This window comes from Hypanus sabinus, chromosome 2, assembly GCF_030144855.1.
Source record: "Hypanus sabinus isolate sHypSab1 chromosome 2, sHypSab1.hap1, whole genome shotgun sequence".
Taxonomy (NCBI): Eukaryota; Metazoa; Chordata; class Chondrichthyes; order Myliobatiformes; family Dasyatidae; genus Hypanus; species Hypanus sabinus.
Window position 1 is genome coordinate 1,503,469 of NC_082707.1, and position 18,117 is coordinate 1,521,585.

Sequence of the window (18,117 nt, forward strand, 5' to 3'; positions counted from 1 at the left end):
GTGCGTGGTAAGTCATGTTTAACAAATCTAGTCGAGCTTTTTGAGGAGGTTACAAGGGAAGTGGATGAAGGGAAGGCAGTAGATGTTGGCTACATGGACTTCAGTAAGGTTTTTGACAAGGTCCAACATGGGAGGTTAGTTAGGAAGATTCGGTCGCTAGGTATACATGGAAAGGTAGTAAATTAGATTAGACATTGGCTCAATAGGAGAAGTCAGAGAGTGGTAGTGAAGGACTGCTTCTCTGAGAGGAAGCCTGTGAATAGTGGTGTGCCACAGGGATCAGTGCTGGGTCCATCATTATTTATCATCTATATCAATGATCTGGTTGATAATGTGGTAAATTGGATCAGCAAATTTGCTGATGATACAAAGATTGGAGGTGTAGTGGACAGTGAGGAAGATTTTCAACGCTTGCAGAGAGATTTGGACCAGCTGGAAAAAAATGAGCTGAAAAATGGCAGATGGAGTTTAATACAGACAAGTGTGAGGTATTGCACTTTGGAAGGAAAAACCAAGGTAGAACATACAAGGTAAATGGTAGGGCACTGAGGAGTGCAGTAGAACAGAGGGATATGGGAATACAGATACAAAATTCCCTAAAAGTGGCATCACAGGTAGATAGGGTAGAAAAGAGAGCTTTTAGTACATTGGCCTTTATGAATTAAAGTATTGAGTGTAAGAGTTGGAATGTTATGGTGAGGTTGTATAAGACATTGGTGAGGGCAAATTTGGAGTATTGTGTGCAGTTTTGGTGTCCGAATTACAGGAAGGATATTAATAAGGTCGAAAGAGTGCTGAGAAGGTTTACAAGGAACTTGAGAAACTGAATTACAGAGAAAGGTTGAATAGGTTAGGACTTCATTCCCTGGAGCGTAGAAAAATGAGGGGAGATGATGGCTATAGATAGAGTGAATGCAAGCAGGCTTTTTCCACTGAAGTTAGGGGAGATCAAAAAACAGAGGATATGGGTTAAGGGTGAAGGGGGAAAAGTTTAAAGGGAACATTGGGGAGGACTTCTTCACACAGAGAGTGGTGGGAGTGTGGAATGAGCTGCCAAATGAAGTGGTGAATGCAGGCTCACTTTTGACATTTAAGAAAAACTTAGGCAGGTACATGGGTGAGGTGTATGGAGCAATATGGTCCAGGTGCAGGTCAGTGGGACTGGGCAGAAAAATAGTTCGGTACAGTCAAGACAGGCCAAAAGGCCTGTTTCTGTGCTGTAATTTTTTATGGTTCTATGGTTCTAAGGCACTCACCAGCAACTTTTTCCTTCTGGATAATGTTGTGATTGGCACATGGATGGTTTTGAAGCTTATCGAGGGTGAGAGTGGGAACTTCCACATAAATGTTAATATACTAGCAAGCACTTTATCTGTCTTCACAAGGATAAAGGTAATTCCAAATTAATAATAGAGTCCTGATAAAATCTAAAATGCTGGCACAGGAATTCGACATGAAAAAAATCAGCAAATTCCTCTCCTCCTACAGATGCTGCTCAACCTGCTGAGTTTCTCCAGCAGATTGGTCCTTGCCCCACATTCTGGCATTTCCACTCTCTTGCTTCTCTGATAATATACAAGAGAATTTAGACTACTTCTTTTAAGCATAAGGCATAAGAAAAATTTGCTGACTCCAAGAGGATAAGTCACCAGGACCAGATTGGATACATCCTGGAATTTTGAGGCAAGGATGGGTGGAAATCACTGTGGCACTGACTATAATTTTCTTTAAAGGATTAATGAAGACAGGACAATGGGCATTATCTACACAGACTGTAGCAAGGCCTTTGACAAGGTTTTGCACGGTAGACTAGTCTGGAAAGTGAGTTCACATGAGTTCCAGGGTAAACAAGCCAACTGGATATAGCAAACATGAGAAAATATCAGATTCTAGAAATCTAACACAATACACATAAAATGAAGCCTGAAATGTCAACTGTTTACTCATTTCCACAGAGGCTGTCCGGCCTGCTGAGTTCTTCCAGCGTTTTCTATGTGTTGCAAGTGGATATAAAATTGGCTTGGTGATGAAGTCATTGGGTGGAAATAGAGGGCTTATTTTTCAGATTGGAGGCCCAAGACCATAGAGATTATTCATCATCCAAATTAACAATCTGGAAGAAAATGCAGCTGGCATGATTAGTAAGTTTCGTTGACAAGAAAGAAGAATACTTGAGATTACTTTAGTGTAGTGAGAATAGAATAGAAACTATTGAAAAGCAAGTTTCATTGCGTGTGAGTTTCACCTGAGCCAATAGAAAGAAGTGAGGTTTAAGTGGGGTGGCCATTGCTGCAGTGGATAGTGTTAGAGTGGAGAAATTAAGCTTTGGTTAGAGAGGCCTCAGCAAGGAGGCGCAAATGAGTAGCAGGTAAGAATAAATAAGCTTTTTATATACAGTAGTTAACTAAAAAGATACTGAATTATAACTAAATAAAATAGGGTGACATGTTGTAGCTGCATGATGTAGGAGCTGGTGGACCCCATTGTGGTTCCTGGTGACCACATCTGCAGCAAGTGTTGGCTGCTCGAGGAACTCAGGCTCAAAGTTGATGATCTGGAATCTGAGCTTGAAACACTGTGATGCAGCAGGGAAAGAGAGTTACCTGAACACTGCATTTCAGTAGGCATACACATGTAACACCCTGATTTTAACTACATGCTGTCAAGTATTTCATTTTAGCAATTCTGTAAGAGCAGTCTGTTCTGTTTTAGCATGTTTGTGTTTGAGCTAAAGGGACTATATGTTGCTCAACCTAGAAATGTTGTGTCAGCCAATCAGGATGTTGGAATTAGAAGAAGGTTCTAGAGAACATTGGGCAAAAAGGTTTTAGTGACGGATATTGGTGGGGGCTGAGACAAAGGAGGGAAGATGGCTGAGGATGTCATCCCTGTTGCACAAGGTGCTTTGTGCAGATGAATGGCTTTAAGGAGGAAGGACCAATACTCCCTTGGGGGAGCCCATTTGTTTGAGTTGGATTTCAAGCACCATTTGGAAGATGGTTTGTGTTTTCACCAGACCGTGGGTCCAGCATGCAAGCTAAAAACGTCAAGATGAGCTCCGACTTGGACTGGGTTAGTTGTAATGGGTCTTTCTCCCTTTCTTTTTCCTACTAACAGTTCGATAAAGCTGAATTTCTTGCCAAAGGCTAATTGCATGGGGGCAGTATTTACACAGTATTTGTACAGTTCAGTGTCCAGGTGGTCGAGATTTTTACTGCTATGCATAGGTATTACATTTTAGCAGTTCTGTAAGAGCAGTCTGTTCTGCTTTTAGCATGTTTGAGTTTGAGCTAAAGATAAGGGTCTATGTTGTTCAACTTCGGAATGTCAGGATGGCGGAATTGGGAGAAAGTTCCAGAGAACGCTGGGCAGAGGGGTTTTTGTGATGGAGACTGGAGCGGGTTGAGGGTCGAATGGCTTCAAGGAGGAAGAACAAATACACCCATGGGGGAACCCATTTGTTTGAGATGGGTTTCGAGTGACATTCAGAAGCTGTTGTGTGCTCTTATGCAGATCGAGGGTCCAACGCGTGAGTTAAAGACAATTTCAAGATGAGCTCCGACTTATACACACATTTGGACTGGGTTAACTGTAATCAGCCCTATTTATTTTTTTCTTTTCATTTTCCTACTAACTGTTCGATAAAGCTGAAATTTGTAAATATACTTTCTTTATAATTGTATGCAGTGTGCAATCTCTTATTTCTTGCCAATGGCTAATTGCATGGGGGCAGTATTTACACAGATCAGGGTTCGGGTGGTCGAGACATCCCAGTGGGATCCATATCATTCCGACCCTAAGTTATAAAAATTTAGTTTCTCAAATTACAACAGGAGGGAGAAAATGCACATCAAAAGGGCAAAGTTACAACAGTCATAGAAACATAGAAACATAGAAATTAGGTGCAGAAGTACGCCATTCGGCCCTTTGAGCCTGCACCGCCATTCAGTATGATCATGGCTGATCATCCAACTCAGAACCCTGTACCTGCTTTCTCTCCATACCCCCGATCCCTTTAGCCACAAGGGCCATATCTAACTTCCTCTTAAATATAGCCAATGAACTGGCCTCAACTGTTTCCTGTGGCACAGAATTCCACAGATTCACCACTCTCTGTGTGAAGAAGTTTTTCCTCAACTCGGTTCTAAAAGGCTTCCCCTTTATTCTTAAACTGTGACCCCTCGTTCTGGACTTCCCCAACATCAGAAACAATCTTCCTGCATCTAGCCTGTCCAATCCCTTTAGAATCTTATACGTTTCAGTAAGATCCCCTTCAATCTTCTAAATTCCAGTGAGTATAAGCCTAGTCGATCCAGTCTTTCTTCATATGAAAGTCCTGCCATCCCAGGAATCAATCTGGTGAACCTTCTCTGTACTCCCTCTATGGCAAGAATGTCTTTCCTCAGATTAGGGGACCAAAACTGCACACAATATTCTAGGTGCGGTCTCACCAAGGCCTTGTACAACTGCAGTAGAACCTCCCTGCTCCTGTACTCAAATCCTTTTGCTATGAATGCCAACATACTATTTGCCTTTTTCACCGCCTGCTGTACCTGCATGCCCACCTTCAATGACTGGTGTACAATGACACCCAGGTCTCGTTGCACGTCCCCTTTTCCTAATCGGCCACCGTTCAGATAATAATCTGTTTTCCTGTTCTTGCAACCAAAGTGGTTGGGGACTTCTGTCATGGGGGACTTCAATATGCAGGTAGATTGGAAAAATCAAGTGGTGCTGCATTACAGGAGGGGGATCCACTATTCTGGACTGGACACTGTGCAATGAACTAGAATTGATTAGAGAGCTTTAGGTAAAAGAACCCACAGGGGCATGTGATCATAATATGATCGAATTCACCCTCAAATCTGAGGAGAAGCTAAAGTCACAACCAAAATTAGTGGGAAGTTAGATGATTGGGGCAGTTTTAAACAAACAGAAGGCAACTAAAAAAAGTCATTAAAAGGGTAAAGATGGAATATTAAAGAAGTTACAAAAAGTTTCTTCAGATACATAAAATGTAAAAGAGAGGCGAGAGTGGATATTGGACTGCTGAAAAATTGATGCTGGAAAAGTCGTAATGGGGGGCAAGGAAATGGCAGTAGTTTGAATAAGTAGTTTGCATCAGTCTTCACTAGCAGTGTGGTGGAAGTTCCAAGTCTCAGGGGTCTTCCAATTTGCCATCAATAGGGAGAAGGTTCTTGGGAAACTGAAAGGTCCGAAGGTAGACAAGTCACCAGATGGTATATACCTCAGGGTTCTGAAAGAGGTTGCTGAAGAGATTGTGGAGGCATTAGTACTGATCTTTCAAGAATCTGTGGTTAAGAAAGCATGCGATGCATTGGCCTTCATCAATTGTGCGATTGAATTTAGGAGCCGAGAGGTAATGGTGCAGCTATATAGGACTCTGGTCAGACCCCACTTGGAGTACTGTACTCAGTTCTGGTCACCTCACTATAGGAAGGATGTGGAAACCATAGAAAGGGTGCAGAGGAGATTTACAAGGATGTTGCCTGGATTGCCTAAATTCTCTCGAATTTAGAAAAATTGAGGGTGACCTAATCAAAACATATCGAACTGTGAAATGCCTTGATAGAGTGGATGAGGAGAGGATGTTTCCTATGGTGGGGGAGTCTGAGATCAGAGGATACAGCCTCAGAATAGAGAGGCATCCTTTTAAACAGAGATGAGGAGTAAGTTCTTTAGCCAGAAAGTGATGAATCTGTGGAATTCATTGCCACTGAAGCTTGTGGAGTCCAAGTCTTAATTTATATTTAATGCAGAGATTGATAGATTCTCGATCGGTCAAGGCATGATAGGGTATGGGGAGAAGTCAGGAGAATGAGGCTGACAAGAAAATTGGATCAGCCATGATGAAATGGTGGAGCAAACTCGATGGGCCAAATTGCCTAATTCTACTCCTATATCTTATGGTCTTATGGAATTTGAACAGCAAGGACCAAATTAAAATGTAGAACCAAAAAGGTAATAACCTCAGGATTGTTACCTGAGCCATAGGCAAATTGGGACATAATTATTGTGATCAGAGAGCTAAATGCATGGCTCAAAGATTCATTAAGGACCTATAAACTTGCAGCCCAAAGTCTTTCTGTAAATCAACACATCCAAGGACCCAGCCATTTACTAAACATGTCCAGCCAGTATTTGGCAACCCAAAACCTATTACCCAATGCTCAATATTACACAGGTCTCAGAGTGATGAGATAAAGGTACCAATTTACCAGACATGAATGGAAAGCAGCACATACGTCAGGAGCGAATAAGACAATTGAGGCACAGGCAGCAAGCAAAGTAAATTGAGACAGGTGAGCGGAAAACACATTTCCAAAGGCATTACAAAGGATTTCAACACAGTCTGAGATAAGGAAGGAGGATAAGGCAAGAAAGTACAAGTTAGTGATTTCAGCATTGACATAAAAATGTGCTCCAAACTTAATTTTTGGGGTTAAGTGCTGTAATAGCTTGCTTGGGTCAAGTTGAGACAGGAGCCAAGGAGAATTAAAGAATCAATTGTTATTGATTGAAGTTTGCAGGAGGAACTAAAGACAACTAGGACCTTCCACTATCTCTAACGCAGGGACAGTGGAAGGGCCGAGAGAATTTTAGTAGTGCATTAGGAAAGTAACTCCTTGTTTTTGCATATTGTAATACAAAAATGCAATTGGAGGGTTGTGGGATCAGGGCACTGAAAGAAAAGTTTAAGGTATTACACATGATGCTCCGATTACATAATTACAACAGAATAGATGATTAAAAAAAATGCAGGCCCTTCCACATGAATAACATAAGGGCACCTGAATGGAATGCTGTGATCAGGTTACAAAAGGACAGAATATTTTTATAATCACAATAGCTATCAGTAACATCTAAAAGTAATTTCAAAGTTGTCTGGCAACAGAATCTGAAAGGATTCAGAATTTCAGGTAAGAACAACACAAATTTGTTAACAAATAGGACTTGATAGGCAAGAATTTTGTGAGGGAACATGTTTACAGAGACATGGGCAATGTAGTTGAGGCTGCTTTTTGATCTGATACAGCAAGTCACAAAAAGGGCATTAAATCTTTGCCAAGAACATCTGTGAAGAATTGAAATAAATCCGATTAACTTACCCAACTGGACAATCTCATTCACGGTGAGCCCACTGTTATTGAGATTCAAGCATTTGTGGTGTGGCTTCTTGCCCAGCTTGTCCATGAATTCAACAACTTGTTGCCAACTTGCTGCACGATTCTCAACATCTGCACAACATCTCCACAATTTAATTCATCTGAACAATTCAATTAATCTTAACAGCTGCACAATTCAATTAATCTTAATTCAATACCTGGGAAATTCAATACCTGCCCAGCTGACAGTGCCAATTCAGCAACCCACTTTATAGCCTCTCTGCCATCAGTTACTGCGCCAGCCTGAGTGAGTATTTTGCCAGGCCAGTGACAGTTCAGTGACCCATATTATAACTTCAGTCTTATCAGAGGAGAGTCCTGCAAAATTCTTAAAAGCATTGGGATTTGATGGAAATCCATTTTTCATCTAAAACATTGCAAGTATCGGGAATATACCCATAAACAGAGGTGGGCAGCAGAGCTGCTGATAGAATTTGAAGTGCCAGTTGAAGCTGTAATGAAGTGACCCTCGTGTTCAGCATTATATATGGAAGTCAATCAAATGTAAAAAGCATGTCATATTGAACCTTTGCAGAACAATCATTCAGGCACAGAAAGCTGTGGGCCAAGTGCTAGAAGATATAATGAATATGGATGGGTGCCCACTGATCAGCATAAATATGGTGGGCCAAATAGTCACTTCCATTTTGTATGACTAGGATTCTAAAAGGGGTTTATCACAAAAGTAAAGTTTTACTACATCTGGACTATTCTATACACTTTAATTCACATTTACTCATGCAACACAACAGGGCTCATGGCTAATCATCAAGTAGCCACTTATTCCACATTTTATTCATTGCAAATCCCCATCAAATCCACACAGATTCAATCACTCACAATCACTCTGAGGGCAATTTAAAACTGGATAATTTACCAGCCAACCCACATGTCAGAATGGTTTCTCTGGAGGGTAATTTGCCTGACCAATCTTTTAGAGATTTTAGAGGAAGTAACAAGCAGGCTGGACGAGGCAGTGGATGTCATTTACTTGAATTTTCAGAAAACATTTGATGAAGTGCCACACTTAAGGCTGATTAACAAGATAGAATCCTATGCTCTGCCACAGACTGCACTGGAGGCCAAGTCTGTCAGTATATTTAAGGCAGAAGATGATAGTTTCCTGATTATTCAGGTCATCAAAGAATATGGCGAGAAGGCAGGTGTATGGGTTAAAAAGGATCTGGGATCAGCCATGATGGAATGGTGGAGCAGACTTGATGGGCTGAATTGCTTAATTCCACTTCTATAAGACCATATGTCTTACGGTTTTATGTTTGGCATATGTCAGAAAACTGGAAGAAATCCACATGGTCACAGAGAGAATGCACAAACGCCACACATCATCAGTGAAACTGTGAGGCAAAAGTTCTTTCTTCTGTGTATCCCATTAGGAAAGGTCAACAAGTTGGGAAGTGAGTTTGTGTGTGTGATCGTGTGCCGGGACGATTAGCCCCCTCATGGGTGTGTCTCAGACCAGAGGACACTGTTTTAGAATAAATCACTAAAAATTAAGAAAAGGAAGAGTTTCCTCAGAATTGAGGGCCTCTGGAGCTCCTTGCCTCAAAGGTAGAAACAATTTAATTATTAACTATGTTCAAAGTTGAGACAGTTACATTTCTAATCAGTACATGCTAGTGAACAGAATTAGCCAAAGGCAGGTTTCCTTCATTGATGCTGCCTGACCTTCTAAGTTTCTCCAGCAGCTTGTATATTGCTCTGGATTTCCAGTATCTACAGAACCTCTTGTGTTTATATCAGCTTTCCATGTTGTAGACATAGGAAAGGACAAATGAACACCTCTTACATTATTCCACCAATGCAGTGATGCTGTCTCAGATAAGCTGTTCAATGCTGACCATGCTTATTAGAGAGTGTGACAGGACTTGCAGAGCTTCAATAATGACTTACTCTTTGCAAAGTTCAAAGTATATTTATTATATGTATATATGTATACTGTTGCCTGTCCCATGAATTTCTCATGAGCATGATGTAATTGTGTCATGATATTGGTATGCTGTAATTGTCTCATGATAGTGGGGTGATGTGATGTCACGTGATGACATGTTCCAGCCGGTATAAAAGGGGAGACTGTAGTTTGTTGCATAGTTGTGTTGTAGGGGAGTCACAGTCAGTGGTTATGTAATTGTAGAAGGGGGGGGAAGAGAGAAGAATTGCCCACTTCGTAAGAACCCAAAGAATTGGGTAGAAATCAACTGCGTTCTGTGTGTCTCGAACGTGATTGACGTGGATGGTAGCACACACTTTTGGTTAACCCCTGCATGGTCTCAGATGTTGTGCAGTGACCACCTCCGGCGAAAGGTTAGTTACTTTGAAAAATCTTATCCTTCGTGATCTCTTTGGAAAAGGCATTTCTCAGCTGGGATCTGCGTCAACAATTTTGTCTTTTCTTCAAGAGTCGCTTCATCACTGGTTTCAGAAAGTCTCGCATCTCACTTACTTTATGAAGCATATGGACTTCTTAAACTACCACTTTATGACTGTGTTTGAGTAAGATCTGCTAAGAATTGTCTCTAAGTTCGACTGTTGGATAACTATAGACGCATAACACTGTTAACTTCCATTTAAGTTACTCATTTGTTTACTTTTCTATGTTTCTGAGTAGAGGTTAATAAATTTTGTTGTTTATTTATAAAAACCCGACTCAATTTTCATATCTATTGCTGCTGGTACATAACAAAAATTGGGGGCTCATCCAGATATGAACAAATTTAGAGCTTATTGATTGTTTAATTATTGATCTGATTGGGAAAGGGAAAATACCCAATTTCTTTTGTTTGATTGATTTGTGTGTGAAAATCAGCAGCAATGGATGTTGGAAACTTTCTAGTATCATCAACCCTTGTGGCATTAGAGAAAGCAAAAAAGGGTGAGGTGCTGGAAATTGCTAAAGAATTGAAGCTTACAGGGATAAGAACAGCTATGACAAAGACAGTGATTCAGAGGAAAATAGCTGGGTACTACATAACTAAGGGGGACTTTGATGAGAAGGTGTTAGAGAAGTTTCCAGTAAGTAAAGTTTGAGATACAGCTAAAGCCGGAGCAAATGAAGTTAAAGAGATTTAAAGTAGAGGTGGCAGAAAGAGAAAGAGATAAAGAGAGAGAAGCTGCAGAAAATCAAAGACAATTTGAAGCTAAAGCACAGAAAAAGAGGGAATTTGAGCAAGCGATAGCGAGGTTAAGGCTCGAGGATCAAGCTGGTTCTAGGAAACCAGTTGTACCATTTATTGCTAGTCAGAAAGTTAAATTAGTTCCTTCATTTAATGAGGCAGAAGTGGATAAATACTTCCAGCATTTTGAGAAAGTTGCTTGGAGTTCAGTGACTGAAAGAGGGCTGGCTTGTCCTTTTACAAAGTGTAATTAAAGGTAAAGCACAACAGGTTTATAATGGCCTTAACTGGTGAACAGGCAGCTGATTATGATACTGTGAAGCAAGTTATACTTAAAGCTTATGAATTGGTTCCGGAAGTTTATAGACAAAGATTTAGGAATCTGAAGAAATCTGTGAACCAGACTTATGTGGAATTTGCTTATGACAAATCTATGTGTTTTGAGCAATGGCGCACATCTAAAAATGTGAATAGAGGTTATGACAACTTGAAAGAGTTGGTTTTAACTAAGGAATTTAAAAGGTGCATCCTTAATGACATAAAGGTATATTTGGATGAAAAGGACACTACCACGTTGCAAGAGTCTGCTAAATTAGCAGATGAGTTTGCTCTAACCCACAAGAATAAGCTTACTCCAAGTAAAACTTTCCAAAAGAGTAGGATTGATAGTCAGGGTAAACCAGAAATTAAATCGGAAGCGAGTGATAAAGGTAGGAATGAGGTGAAGCAAGTGAAGGAAAAACATTTTGGTCCTAATTGGGTCCTAAAGTGGCAAATGAAATATCATGTTGGAAAGTGTATGGTCATGCACTTTGGTGGAAGAAATAAAAGGGCAGACTTAGATGGGGAGAGAATTCAAAATGCAGAGATGCAAAGAGACTTGGGAGCCCTTGTGCAAGATACCCTAAAGGTTAACCTGCAGGTTGAGTCAGTTGTGAAGAAGGCAAATGCAATGTTGGCATTCATTTCTAGAGGGATAGAATATAAGCGCCAGGATGTGATGTTGAGGCTCTATAAGGCACTCGTGAGACTACACTTGGAGCAGTTTTGGGCTTCTTTTAGAAAGGATATGCTGAAATTGAAGAGGGTTCAGAGAAGATTCACGAGAATGATTCCAGGAATGAGAGGGTTACCGTATAAGGAACGTCTGGCAGCTCTTGGGCTGTATTCCCTGGAGTTCAGGAGAATGAGGGGGGATCTCATAGAAACATCCCAAATATTAAAAGGCCTGAACAGATGAGATATGGCAAAATTATTTCCCATGGTAAGGGATTCTAGGACAACAGGGCACAACTTCAGGATTGAAGGACGTCCTTTTAGAACTGAGATACAGAGAAATTACTTTAGTCAGACAGTGGAAAATCTGTGGAATTTGTTGCCACGAGCAGTTGTGGAGGCCAATTCAATGGGTGTACTTAAGGCAGAGATAGATAGGTTCTTGAGTAGCCAGGGCATCAATGGGGAGATGGCAGGGGAGTGAAGATGACTGGATGAAATGGATCAGTCTATGATTGAATAGCAGAGCAGGCTCGATGGGCCAAATGGCCTACTTCTGCTCCTAAACCTAAGAGATTAAAAGTTTAAAAGGAGGCGGTTATTTCTTCAGCGGTTTAATCAGGGCATCACTGCGCAAGCACGTGAACACCAGCCAGTAGGAACAGCAAGAAGAGTTTAAAAGGAGACAACTTTATAGAGTGGGTTTCTGAGGGAAACAGAGTAGGAAAGCTATGGCTCAACCAGTCGAGGCGAGGTAGGTTAACTGTGTAGAATACAGACAAAAGTATGTGTGTGAGGCCAGTGTTCTGATCTTGGTGTCAGATGTGGGAAGTCTGGGAGACTCCCAGCCTCCCGGGTGGCCACATCCGTGCCACATGCATCAAGCTGCAGCTCCTTAGGGACAGGTTTAGGGAACTGGAGATGCAGCTCCATGACCTTTGTCTGGTCAGGAACACTGAGAGGAGCTATAGTCAGGTAGTCACACCAGGGCCTCAGAAGACAGATAAGTGGGTAACAGTCAGGAGAGGGAAGGGCAATAGGCAGATACTAGGAAGTACCCCAGTGGCTGTACCCCTTAACAATAAGTACTCCTGTTTGAGTACTACTGGGAGAAGACAGCCTACATGGGGGAAGCAAAAGTGGCCACTCATCTGGCACAGAGACTGGCCCTGTGGCTCAGAAGAGTAGGGAAAGGAAGAGGATTGCTGCAGTGATAGGGCACTCTATAGTTAGGGGACAGACAGGCGATTCTGTGGACACAGGAAAGAAACACGAATGGTAGCTTGTCTCCCAGGTGCCAGGGTCCGGGATGCTTCTGATCACGTCCACCATTTCCTGAAGTGGGAGGGAGAACATCCAGAGGTCATGGTACATGTTGGTACCAACAACATAGGCAGGAAAAGGGAGGAGATCCTGAAAACAGACTACAGGGAGTTAGGAAGGAAGTTGAGAAGCAGGACCACAAAGGTAGTCATCTCAGGATTAATGCCTGTGCCACGTGACAGTGAGAATAGGAATAGAGTGAGGTGGAGGATAAATGTGTGGCTCGGCGATTGAAGCAGGGGTCAGGGATTCAGATTTCTGGATCATTAGGACCTCTTTTGCGAGGACCTAATGCGAGGTTCGGTGCTGGGACCGCAGCTGTTTACAATATACATTAATGATTAAAAGTAACATTAGCAACTTTGCCGATGACACGAAGCTGGGTGGCAGTGTGAAATGTCAGGAGGATGTTATGAGAATGCAGGGTGACTTGGACAGGTTGGGTGAGTGAGCAAATGTATGGCAGATGCAGTTTAATGTGGATAAATGTGAGGTTATCCACTTAGGTGGCAAGAACAGGAAGGCAGATTACTATCTAAATGGAGTCGTTAGGAAAAGGGGAAGCACAACGAGATCTAGGTGTTCTTGTACATCAGTCAATGAAAGCAAGCATGCAGGTACAGCAGGCAGTGAAGAAAGCTAATGGCATGCTGGCCTTTATAACAAGAGGAATTGAGTATAGGAGTAAAGAGGTCCTTCTGCAGCTGTACAGGGCCCAGGTGAAACCCCACCTGGAGTACTGTGTGCAGTTTTGGTCTCCAAATTTGAGGAAGGACATTCTTGCGATTGAGGGAGTGCAGCGTAGGTTCACAAGGTTAATTCCTGGAATGGCGAGACTGTCATATGTTGAAAGATTGGAGCGACTGGGCTTGTATACACTGGAATTTAGAAGGATGAGAGGGGATCTGATTGAAACATCTAAGATTATTAAGGGATTGGACACGCTGGAGGCAGGAAGCATGTTCCCGCTGATGGATGAGTCCAGAACTAGAGGCCACAGTTTAAGAATAAGGGGTAGGCCATTTAGAACAGAGATGCGGAAAAACTTTTTCATCCAGAGAGTGGTGGATATGTGGAATGCTCTTCCCCAGAAGGCAGTGGAGGCCAAGTCTCTGGATGCATTCAAGAGAGAGTTAGATAGAGCTCTTATAGATAGCGGGGTCAAGGGATATAGGGGGAGGGCAGGAACAAGGTACTGATTGTGTATGATCAGCCATGATCACAGTGAATGGAGGTGCTGGCTAGAAGGGCCAAATGGCCTACTCCTGCACCTACTGTCTATTGTCTGTTGTCTTTTGGGGGAGGTGTGACCTGTACAAAAAGGACAGGTTCACTTGAATTCCAAGGGGACCAATATCCTGGAGGAGAGGTTTGCTAAGGCTGTTGGGGAGAGTTTGAACTAGAATTGCTGGCGGATGGGAACCGAACTGAAGTGATGAAGGAAGAGGCAGTTGGCTCACAAATAGAGAAAGCTTGGAGACAGTGCAAGAGGGAGAATGCGCTCAGACCGATGATTTGAGATGTATCTGTTTTAATGTAAGGAATATTGTGAACAAAGCAGATGAGCTTAGAGCATGGATCAGTACTTAGAACTATGATATTGTAGCCATTAGAGTCTTGGATTGCTCAGGGGCAGGAAAATACTTTCAGTACCTGGCTTTAGATGTTTCAGAAAGGACAGGGAGGGAGGCAAAAGAGGTGGGGGCATGGCACTGTTGATCAGAGATAATGTCATGGCTGCAGAAAAGAAGGAAGTTATGGAGGGGTTGTCTATGGAGTGTCTGTGGGTGGAAGTTAGGAACAGGAAGGCTTCAATAACTCAACTGGGTATTTTTTTAATAAATCACCCAATAGTAACAGAGACATCGAGGAACAGATAGGGAGGTAGATTCTGGAAAAGAGTAATAATAACAGGGTTGTTGTGATAGGAGATTTTAATTTCACAAATATCGATTGGCATCTCCCTACAGCGAGGGATTCAGGGTTCAGATGGGGTGGAGTTTGTTAGGCGAGTTCAGTAAAGTTTCTTGATACAATATGTAGATAAGCCTACAAGTGGAGAGGCTATACTTGATCTGGTATTGGGAAATGAACCTGGTCAGGTGTAAGATCTCTCAGTGAGCGAGCATTTTGGAGATAATGAACACAATTTTATCTCCTTTACCATAGCATTGGAGAGGGATAGGAACAGACAAGTCAAGAACGCGTTTAATTGGACTAAGAGGAACTATGAGGCAATCAGGCAGCAACTTAGAAGCATAAATTGGACAAACGTGTCCTTACCTTAGAAATTACATAGGGTTACCCATAGCCCTCTATTTTTCTAAGCTCCGTGTACCTATCAAGAGTCTCTGAGAAGACCCTGTCGTATCAGCACCACCACCATCGCTGGCAGCCCATTCCACACACTCACCACTCTCTGGGTGAAAAACTTAGCCCTGACATCTCCTCTGTACCTACTTCCAAGCACCTTAAAACTGTGCCCTCTTGTGCTAGCCATTTCAGCCCTGGGGGAAAAGTCTCTAATTATCTGCACGATCAATGCTTCTTATCATCTTGTATACTTCTATCAGGTCACATCTCATCCTCTGTCGCTCCAAGGAGAAAAGGCAGAGTTCACTCAATCTATTCTCATCAGGCAAGCTCCCCAAACCAAGCAACATCCTTGTAAATCTCCTCTTCACCCTTTCTATGGTTTCTACATCCTTGCTGTAGTGAGGCAACCAGAACTGAGCACAGTACTCCAAGTGGGGTCTGACCAGAGTCCTATATAGCTGCAACATTATCTCTCGGCTCTTGAACTCAATCCCATGATTGATGAAGGCCAATGCGCTGTATGCCTTTTTAACCACAGAGTCAACCTGCGCAGCAGCTTTGTTTGTCCTATGGACTCGGACCCCAAGATCCCTCTGATCCTCCACACTGCCAAGTGTCTTACCATTAATACTGTATTCTGCCATCATATTTGACCTACCAAAATGAACCACCTCACACTTATCTAGGTAGAACTCCATCTGCCACTGCTCAGCCTAGTTTTGCATCCTATCAATGTCCCACCGTAACATCCGACAGTCCTCCAAGCTATCCACAACACCCCCAACTTTTATGTCATCAGCAAATTTACTAACCCATCCCTCCACTTCCGCATCCAGGTCGCTTATAAAAATCATGAAGGGATCCCAGAACAGATCCCTGAAGTACACACTGGTCACCAACCTCCATGCAGTATATGACCTGTCTACAACCACTCCTTGCCTTCTGTGGGCAAGCCAGTTCTGGATCCATAAAGCAATGTCCCCTTGGATCCCTTGCTTCCTTACCTTCTCAATAAGCCTTGCATGGGGTATCTTATCAAGTGCCTTGCTGAAATCCATATACACTACATCTACGGCTCTACCTTCATCAATGTGTTTAATCACATCCTTAAAAAATTCAATCAGGTTCATAAGGCACAACCTGCCTTTGACAAAGCCATGCTGACTATTCCTAATCATGTTATGCCAGTCCAAATGTTCATAAAACCTGCCTCTCAGGATCTCCTCCAACAACTTACCAACCACAGAAGAAAGACTCACTAGTCTATTCTGGGCTATCTCTACTCCCTTTCTTGAATAAGGGAATAACATTTGCAACCCTCAAATCCTCCGGAACCTCTCCTGTCCCCATTGATGATACTAAGATCATTTGAGAAGCTCAGCAATCTCCTCCCTCACCTCCCATAGTAGCCTGGGGTATATCTCATCTAGTCCCGGTGACTTATCCAACTTGATGCTTTCCAAAAGCCCCGGCACATCCTCTTCCTTAATATCTACATGCTCAAGCTTTTCAGTCCGCTGTAGGTCATCCCTACAATTGTCAAGATCCTTTTCCATTGTGAATACTGAAGTAAAGTATTCATTAAGTATTCATATCATAAGCAAGGCAAATGAACTTAAGAGTGTGGATCAATAAGTGGAATTATGACGTTGTGGCCATTACAGAGACTTGGATGGCTGCTTAGTGTGCTGGATTTTAGATGTTTCAGGACAAGGAAGGAGGCAAAAGAGGTGGGGGAACGGCACTGTTAATCAGGGATAGAATCACAGCTACAGAAAAGGAGGAATTCATGGAGAGAGATCATCTGCTGAGTCATTGTGGGTGGAAGTCAGAAACAGGAAGGGGGCAATAACTCTGCTAGGTGTTTTTTTTAAATAAACCCCCAATAGTAACAAGGATATCGAGGAGCATATAGGAAGGCAGGCTCTGGAATAATAATAATAAGGTTGTTGTGATGGGTGATTTTAACTTTCCTAATATTGACTGGCATCTCCTTAGAGCAAGGGATTTAGATGGGATGGAGTTTGTTAAGTGTATTCAGGAAGATTTCCTGATCCAATATGTAGACAAGCCAACTAGAGGAGAGGCTGTACTTGATCCGGTATTGGGAAATGAACCTGGTCAGGTGTCAGATCTCTTGGTGGGAGAGCATTTTGGAGGCAGTGATCACAACTCTATCTCCTTCACCATAGAGCTGGAGAGGGATATGAGCAGAAAATTTGGGAAAACATTTAATTGGGGTAGGGGGAAATATGATGCTATTGGGCAGGAACTTAGGAACATAAATTGGGAGCAGATGTTCTCAGGGAAAATGCACAGCAGAAATTAGGCAAATAATCAGGGAATATTTGCATGGCATTCTGCATTGATATATTCCATTGAGGCAGGGAAAGGATGGTAGGGTCAAAGAACCGTGGTGTGCAAAGGATGTAGAAAATGTAATTAGGAAGAAAAGCTTACAAAAGGTTCAAGACACTAGGTCATGATAGAGCTTTAGAAAATTACAAGGGTGCCAGGAAGAAGCTCCAGTATAAAGTTAGGACAGCTAGAAGGGGCCATGAAAAGCCCTTGGCAAGCTGGAGTAAGACATTCTACAAGTATGTGAAGAGCAAGAGGATGAGCCGTGTGAGAATAGGACCAACCAGGAGTGAGAGTGAAAACATGTGCGTGGAACTGGAGGAGGTAGCAGAGGTAATGAATATTTTGTTTCAGTACTTACCAGTGAAGAGGAACTTGGCAATTATAACAGTGGACTGAAACATGGATGTATACACATTAAGAAAGAGGATGTGCTGGAGCTTTTGAAGGTATTAAGTTAGATAAGTCACCAGAACTGGACAATATAGACAATAGGTGCAGGAGTAGGCCATTCGGCCCTTTGAGCCAACACCACCATTCAATATGATCATGGCTGATCATCCACAATCAGTACCCTGTTCCTGCCTTCTCCCCATATCCTTTGACTTCACTATCTTTAAGAGCTCTGTCTAACTCATTCTTGAAAGAGGTGGCTCTGCGGCACAGGAGGGAAGGAAAAGGAGTGGGAGAGCTATAGTGATAGGGGATTCGATTGTAAGGGGAATAGATAGACGTTTCTGCGGCTGCAAACGAGACTCCAGAATGGCATGTTGCCTCCCTGGTGCAAGGGTCAAGGATGTCTCTGA

General features: G+C 42.4%; 1 protein-coding gene across 5 annotated transcripts in view; it reads right to left on the reverse strand.

The window, feature by feature from the left end:
• Window positions 1-18,117, reverse strand: part of lrrc31 (leucine rich repeat containing 31) — a 251,951-nt gene that overhangs the window by 177,657 nt on the left and 56,177 nt on the right. For 4 of the 5 annotated variants that reach the window (XM_059991201.1, XM_059991193.1, XM_059991187.1 and 1 more), the window contains exon 6: window positions 7,131-7,259. The exons of the other annotated variant lie outside the window; for it this stretch is intronic. In XM_059991201.1, the coding sequence (XP_059847184.1) occupies window positions 7,131-7,259 (129 nt within the window). The remainder of the gene's footprint in view (window positions 1-7,130; window positions 7,260-18,117) is intronic. 5 annotated transcript variants of the gene reach the window in all.